The sequence below is a fragment of the Hibiscus syriacus genome, unplaced genomic scaffold (genome assembly GCF_006381635.1).
Source record: "Hibiscus syriacus cultivar Baekdansim isolate YM2019G1 unplaced genomic scaffold, ASM638163v2 tig00001799_pilon, whole genome shotgun sequence".
Lineage (NCBI taxonomy): Eukaryota > Viridiplantae > Streptophyta > Magnoliopsida > Malvales > Malvaceae > Hibiscus > Hibiscus syriacus.
In genome coordinates, this window is record NW_024061890.1 from 547,302 (window position 1) to 555,173 (window position 7,872).

Sequence of the window (7,872 nt, forward strand, 5' to 3'; positions counted from 1 at the left end):
GTTACCTTCGACGGATTGAAGACGCAATGGCTCTGATGACTGACAGTGATGAACAATGTAATTCCTTTGTAGGATTTCTTTCTCTTTGATCTCTCTTCTTTTAAAAACCCTCTCTGGTTTTTTTAATTTCGAAAGCCTCCTATATTTTGTTTTTTGGTTTTTTTTTTTTGAAAATGGCTCTTCTTTCTGTTTGTTTTTTTTAATTTGAATCTCCTTCCTCTCTTTTGCTAATTTTTTTATCTCGCTTTTCTCCTCTTTTTTTTTGAATTTTTTCTCCTCTACTCTTTTTCACGATTCCTCCCCTTTTTATGGCTGGACTCCTCTCCTTCTTACTCGGATTTGGTGATGTCTTTAAAGAGAATTGGTGGAAGCAATGAAAGCCACCATTTAAAGCCCGAATTTTCTAGGGTTTAGATATATTTATTTGGATTTGATTTGATTTTGGTATTTTTTGGTTAGGTGAACTATAGTTGAATAGTGGTGGCTCGGTGACCAGAGTTGACGACGAAGACCCTAACGGCGACGGTGGCAATAGTGAGATTAAGGTTAGGGTAGATTTTGTCAGGTTTAGGATGATTGGGTTATGAGGTAGGGTTATTTCTTATATGGGCTAGTTTTGGATTTGGGTATATTGTAATGAACTTGTAAAAGAAAAATAAATAAAATACATTAATATTATTATAAAATAAAATAATAAAATTTTAAAAAATATGCGGACAAAAACTGGTATAACAGTAACAGTAAATAAAACAGGTTCCTTGTGAAGTCCAATATCTTTCTAGGAAATTAAGGGTTTGCTTGATATATGAGTTGAGAGCAAAGAAGTTGTTGAAGCGGCCTTGCCACTGCCGTTAGGATTACTCCTATCATCAACACATGCTTTCGCTTTCGGCTCCAAAGGACTACTTTGTTTTGACTCTCTGATAAAAGACAAAAATTAAAAGCCAAAATCATTTAAAGTTGCGTGTTGGTGAGGATGAGGAAGTTAGCAACCGAAACCATATTACCAAGTGGCTAACCTGAAAAGTTGTCTAAAATTAAACACAACACCATTGTTTGTTGAGGAAGACGAAGGATTAAGCCTGGAAACCTGAAGGTGGAAATGGGGAGATTTTCAAGGCATGTCGGGAGGAGCTGGCGGCCACTAAAAATCAGGCCTTGACCGCTTGGCGCCGACAATCTAAGAAATGCATGCATTTGGATAATCGATACAACGTGTCCATTTCAGAGAAATACTGCTGATTATTGTTCAGGTCCAATTATAGATAAGATTTTATCGGATAAAATTCGAAGCCTAAAACTAGATAATATGATGGACATGAAAATTATTAAAAAATATATTTTTATTTTCATTAGGAAAATCAAGAATATAATTAATAAAAGGTAATTAAATTTACACTCCTGAGCTGAAAAATAGCAAAATGAGCTTTGAGTCTCTCAAAGAATATTTTTCATCACTGTCTCTAAATCTTGAGTGCCAATTATTTCATCCCCACAATTTTGAAACCTTCTTGACGATCTCTCCCCACCAAGTGTTCTTCTAAAGAAACCAAATCTTGACGCTGACCCTGACCCTGATGCCTCACTTTCCTTTCCCACTTGGACAGAACCAATGGACGCGCTTTCCATTAAAGGAGGAGCCGTGGGATGAACCATGCTGCACAACTCTTTATCCTCTGCCGCCTGGACTGTCGGTTCAGCCTCCCTGCGACATATGGGACACGTTGTATGTGATCCCACCCACGTATTTATACACTCCACATGAAACGTGCTTACAATATGGTAAAAGCCTGACAGTGGAATCTTCCGTGATGGTTCCCAGACAAACCGAACACTCCATGGGCTCGTCGTGGCCTTCAACCTGACCGGTGGTTTGCTTGTACGTGAACATCGGCAACGTCGCAAGGACCAAAGGGTCGAACCCTGATTTTGGTGGCTCGATGATGTAACTTTCATAAAACGCTGCAATTTGAGTCCTCTGGAGATTAAGGGCGGCTCGCCGTCTCCTCTCTTGGCGTCTCAGAAGATACCTAGTGTAGAGATGGAGCAAGATTATGATCATCACAACTCCAAGTAAAGAGGCTATTGTCTACACCATGAACTTGCGGCTCACTCCAAATTCTCTATCATCATCATCATCATCATCATCTGAACCCATAGTTGCTTACTTCTCTCTTCTAGGAGGTGTTCTGTTTAGCTTAATAAATGCATATATATATATATATATATATATATATATATATATTCTAAAGAAGAACCATTAATGTGAATTGCAAGAATTTTCCATAACTTTTAGAGGTGGAAGCTTTTGAAGCTAGGTAGCAACGCTTTCTTTTTTACTTTAAAATTAAGTACTCTCCAACATTATTGTTTGAGAATCCGTGTTCGTTATTAGACAATATTTAGTATGATAAAACATTATAAATTTATAATAATGCGTTAGCTGATCAATCAAGAGAAAAGAAAGTCTGAAATATTTATTTGGCATGAAAAGAAAATTTTTCCAGAGTTGGTGTCAAATCTTCAACATCGCGCGGGTAAATAAATGACTGGTGTTTTATGTTTAACCTATTACTGATTACTTTATTCACACTGTTTTCCATGTGCAGACTAAAATATTAAGCAACCAGTTCCCGTGCTCAATGATCAAGTCTTAATATCTGAGCCAGAAATTTTATTTTATTTTTTCAATTTGATTTCGCTATATGTTTACGCGTAACTTTTATATATTTTAATTGATCACATGAATTTTCTCATTAGCTAATGAATAACGTTTGCTTAACAGTTTAAAATCTGAACGTCCGATCCAATCCGGTCAACATTCTACAAAGACCCAGCTGTACCGTAAGTAAACTCGTACACAGAATGTTCCCAAATCCCAACTCCATTCACTACTCAACAAAATAAATCTGCAGACACAAATGTTGTGGGGGAATCATTGATTCACATAGGCCACCTTTACTGTACCAAAAAACATGTCACTGTTAGTTAAATTTTCTTATCTTCCATCATTTTCCCTTGTGTTGAATTTTTTAATAAATAACAATAATATAACCAATCAACACGACAAGTTCCCCCTGTTCTTCATAATTCATATCAGTTGTTGAGCCCTTGATTGACGCGAGAGAGAAAGAGGATTAAAGAACATATTTTAATATGATTTCTCTTCCGTGGACCAGCTTTTGATTCTTTTTGAGACGAAATAAATAAATAAATAAATAAACAGAAGAAATAACGAGAGTGAGGGAAAGCTGGTAAAAGGGCCATGACAATGCACATTCCACACCCACCCTTTAATTATTCCTTTCTTTGATCTCAGGCTTGCCTTCTTTACTGCAACTCGTCCTATTATTGTCACCACCTTTCCCTTTATCTTTGATCTCCCAAAATCTTTGCTTTCACTCCCTTCCTCCTACACCAAAAGTACCTTTTTTTACAGCTTTGTTTGGTATGTCCTTGCTAACTCGTATTTTTGGTTTGGTGTTTAATTGCTTCTCGTTTCTTTTGCTTTATTTATAATCAGGGGAAAATGGTTATTTGGGGATGCTGCATGATTGGGAGGGATCCTGAGATCTGGATGATTAAAATTTAGAAACTAGTTTATCTTCTAAAAATCAAATCTTTGGTTTATGAAATTATGGGGTTAATGTAGCTGCTGCAATTTCAGCTTGTGCCTGTTAGTGGGAGGTGGGTTGACTTTGATGGTTGTCTGGCTGTTCATTTGTGAAAAAGCTTGCTGATTCTGTTTATTAACTGCTAGTTATTTCCCTTGAATAAATGTTCCAACTCAAATCAAATCAGGTTCATTGCATAAAATAAAAAAAAATTGAAACTTTTCGGTCATGTTCTCTTTAGAAACTGAATTTTTAGTGTTCCAATTTATTACTGCTGTTGTTTCTGATTATATTTGCTTTGGAAAATACTCAGGTTGATGCTAAGCTAGGTAGAGATACTTGCTATCAGCAATGGGTTCTGGAAATTTCTTGAAGACAATAATAAATATAGTGAAAGATGAGGGCTCAAAGCAAGTAAAGGTATATATACCAGGTTCCTAAAGCTTACTTAACAACCCTTAACTAAGCTATGCAGTTCTCTGTATTATAGTGATAAATAATTAGTTTGCAATTTGAATCCTTGGTATTTATATTATCCATGATCTAAACCTTTTGGAAGATTGTATTTCCCACTAAAATTGGTTTTTAATGCTTTTACAACTGAAAGTGTCATTACCCGTTATTCATTACACCTTCCTTGATACCATTTGCTATCTCCAATTTATCATTCATTTGTTCCCTTTATTGAGGTGACCTTTACCTTGTAGTTGGTCTCGTTTGCTTGGCACAGGAATCTTCGGCTTCTACAAAATCCAATGGCTTCAAATGGAAGAAACACCAGCGGAAGGCATCCACTAGAATGAGTTTAGTTAGCAGAAATTCCAACACACTTGGCATGCCGGTCGAGGATTTAGCAGCAACACGGATTCAAACTGCATTCAGGGCCTATAGAGTATGTTGATTTAGAAGTTCTATAAATAAGATCATAATAGATGAAAACTTTTATATATATGCATGTCTTTGCTTGCATTGGTGGTGATTATGTCTCAATGATGTTCCTCACAGAGCAAACAAGAAAATTTTACAATTGTAATTACTGTCAATTTTTAGAGAATAGCATTTGTTTTGTTTATGAGGTTAAATTTTGCATTCTTCTTTAGATGATACATATACTATAAAGAATGCATGTATGACCTCTTTTAAGACTATATTGGGCATCAAAAGCCTGACAATAGATGGTTTGCACACTGCAGAGGTATTTTGGTCCTGGCATCACGTTAATAAGAATCTTCTTACTATCTCTCTTTTCTTCCCCATAAATTCTAGTTTCAGATTCGGCCTAATTTTCCTTATTTACGCTTGGCAATAGAACCTTCTTTGTATTTCAATCCCCATAAATTGAAGTGTTTAGTGAAGTGACCTCTAGTCTCTTCAAAATGAGTTTGTTAAACCCTTTCTAAAATAGGAGCAATAGGCACGTGGTATGTGATAATCAATTGATATCATGAACATGTGCCCAAATATCGCCCCTGTTTCTGAATTTGTTTATAAGTTGACAATGCGAGTGTATTTAGGTTTTCCTCTTTCTTCTTTTAATCCACTTGCAAGTAATATTATATGCTCGTCATTGAGTTGGTAGAATGGTTTAATAATTTCGTTTTGCATGATGCAGGCTAGAAAACAATTACTTAGGTTGAAAGGTACCGTAAGGTTACAGGCTCAAACCCTAAACAATTCCGTCAAAAAGCAAGCTACAACAACATTAAATTATCTTCACTTATGGAGCAACATACAGGCTCAGATAAGAGCTCGCCGGCTCTGTATGGTAACAGCCGGCCGTTTCAGACAGAAGAAAATAACAAATCAACTAAAGCTCGAAGCAAAACTACATGATGTGGAGGTTAGATCAAGAGATCTGACTCATGAGACCATGCATGGACTAAGATCTTGACAGCATGCTTGTTAAGGCCATTTGTATTAAATCCTATAAAAAAAAAAAGGCCATTTGTATTAAACATGTGAACTCGTATAGGAATACAATTTTAAACATCTTATGTCTGTGGACAATTAGCATCACGGTATTTTCCTAAGTATCATGCTTAGTTTACACCTAATGATCGTTGATCGGTATAAATTAGAATCTTGCCAAGATTTGAGAATAAAAAGTTGACACCTGGAAATCTGTAGGAATGGTCATTTGGCATGCATCAACGGTAGTTTCCGTTCAGCCCAAATCACCTGTCCATTGTCTGACTGAATCTTTTGTTATAATTTGCTATACTAAATTGCTACAAACCAGTCTAAATGGTAATTACAAGACGAACTATTGAGGTTTAAATTTGTGATGGCCTAGAACATTGACTGCAATGATCAAGTAATCTATTTTCTTGAGTTCTCTTGTTGTTTAAATAATTTCTGACTTTCTCCCCATCATATCTCTCTGTGCCGTCTTTACATGTCTGTATGTTAGTGGCATTTTGTCTATTATCAGCAAATCATCAAATAGAGATTCCAACTCCTGTATATTGCAAGCTCATTTGATGCTCCTGATCCCTTTATGGTATGAATAGTTATGATTTGGTATGTCACGATGTGGATCTTCTGGGTTCTGTTTATGCAAGCTGCTTGTGGAACAATTGAAGTAGACTCATCCAGGTCCAGAGTCCTCTTGGTTCTTCTAGAGTTGTCTTCAAGTAGCATTTATTATGTCATACTGTTCTGTTTATCCTTTCCATTTTATAGTTTAAAATGTTTGATGTTTCATTTGCCAAAGTCTCTAAAACTTTGCTCCTACCACCTGATGAAAGCCTCCAGATATCTTTGTTTTCTACTTCCACTTAATCTGCCAGTTCGAGACTGGCCTATTTGGTTCTCTCTCTTCTAATACTAGTTTAAATGGATGACAGGTAGAATGGTCTTGTGGTCCTGACACAATGGAGGAAATTCTCACAAAAATACATCATAGAGAAGAAGCAGCTGTTAAACGGGAGCGAACTATGGCATATGCGTTTTCCCACCAAGTATGCCCTTTTCTGAAGCTGTAAGGTTTGTTATTTTGGTGAAAGTTGTCTAAGCAATAACTAACCACGGAATATTCATGATTTGCAGTGGAGGGCCCCCAACTCTAACAATAACGGGATTGGCAATTATGAGCTTGCTAAAGCCAATTGGGGTTGGAGCTGGGTGGAACGCTGGATTGCTGTTCGTCCATGGGAGAGCCGCCTCCATACTCAGTCCATTACCCCTAAGAAACCACATAACAGACAGATAAACAAGGGTAGTAAAAACTCGAGTTCACCAAAACCAAAACCAAAACCGTCTGTATCACCAATAACCCATATTTCCAATGAGAAGGAAACCATGAAGAAGAAGCCTAGGAGGTTGTCTTACCCTGGTGCTGAGAAACCAGCTGCACGTCAACAAAGCACCAAAGCCGCAGAAGTGAACAATAAAAGGAAGAGATAGTGATTCAGCGGCAAGCCAAAGACGAGACATAGTTAGCGCATCCATTTGATTTCCAAAATTCATGTTGCCACTAAGCTTACCGGCTATGCAAGTGAGCAAAATCCCACTTTCTTTTACTTGGGTATTGAAAAGTTCATGTATTTATACCATCTTGGTTTTGTTTCGTTTTTTGTATATGAAGTGGTGAGAACTGAAAAAAATGTCATGCATGACTACAAAATTGTCAAACCCGTTGGTTTTGGTAGCAGAACGGAGATTGTTATTCTTTACTATGTGATATTATTGTTTTGTTTCATTATCCTATGGTGTTTCAAATGCAGAATTACTGATGCAGACATTGCCTGAATCAGTACTTACTAGATTCATTTGAAGGGAATATAATGCATCCGTAGCAAGAGGAAGAGTTCAGTGGAACAAAGTATGTCCCCCAATTCTAAATTAGGGCCTGAAATGAAGAGTCTAGAGGTATTAAATAAAGCATGTCTCATTCAGCTAATAAGAAAGATCATAGCAAGACAAGGTTCATTGTGGATTGCTCGGGGAAGAGAGTATATGTTGAAAGGTGACGTAAACAAGACAAAGTGCTAGCAATTACTAGTCATTTAGCATCTTTTCTAAGCAACTTATTACACTTCTCGTACCATTGAGAATAAAGAACAGTGAATTTACGCATTTTTTAATTTAATTACAATCTCAAAGTCGCACTATTTGCTCCATTCCCCAAAATAAAGTCCACTGAGAATATGACAAACAAACTTGACCCACACTAACATCAGCGGACTTCCCGTTTCAATATAATTTTGAATCCGAGTTGATGAATATTCATTTGCCATGGCAAACTCAGTATATTCAA

General features: G+C 36.6%; 1 protein-coding gene and 1 pseudogene across 3 annotated transcripts; one reads left to right on the plus strand and one right to left on the minus strand.

Moving 5' to 3' along the window:
• Positions 1-1,412: 1,412 nt before the first annotated feature.
• Positions 1,413-2,158, minus strand: LOC120133849 (annotated as a pseudogene).
• A 1,102-nt stretch (positions 2,159-3,260) lies between these two features.
• Positions 3,261-7,253, plus strand: LOC120134104 (protein IQ-DOMAIN 1-like). 3 transcript variants are annotated; one of them, XM_039150581.1, is made up of 6 exons: positions 3,261-3,448; positions 3,928-4,034; positions 4,345-4,506; positions 5,227-5,454; positions 6,461-6,574; positions 6,663-7,253. In XM_039150581.1, exons 2-6 carry the CDS (start codon positions 3,966-3,968, stop codon positions 7,017-7,019), a joined length of 930 nt encoding a protein of 309 aa, XP_039006512.1. In that variant the 5' UTR covers positions 3,261-3,448; positions 3,928-3,965; the 3' UTR covers positions 7,020-7,253. The 3 variants fall into 3 exon arrangements, with proteins under 3 accessions (XP_039006512.1, XP_039006525.1, XP_039006518.1); XM_039150594.1 differs by lacking the exon at positions 3,261-3,448 and adding an exon at positions 3,454-3,475; XM_039150587.1 differs by lacking the exon at positions 3,261-3,448 and adding an exon at positions 3,656-3,801.
• Positions 7,254-7,872: the final 619 nt, after the last annotated feature.

Coding starts and splice junctions, on each gene's coding strand:
- LOC120134104 (XM_039150581.1), top strand. CDS start 3,966: ATGGGTTCTGGAAATTTCTTGAAGACAATAATAAATATAGTGAAAGAT. Junction 4,035..4,344: donor AGGGCTCAAAGCAAGTAAAG/GTATATATACCA, acceptor TGCTTGGCACAG/GAATCTTCGGCTTCTACAAA. Junction 6,575..6,662: donor CATATGCGTTTTCCCACCAA/GTATGCCCTTTT, acceptor CATGATTTGCAG/TGGAGGGCCCCCAACTCTAA.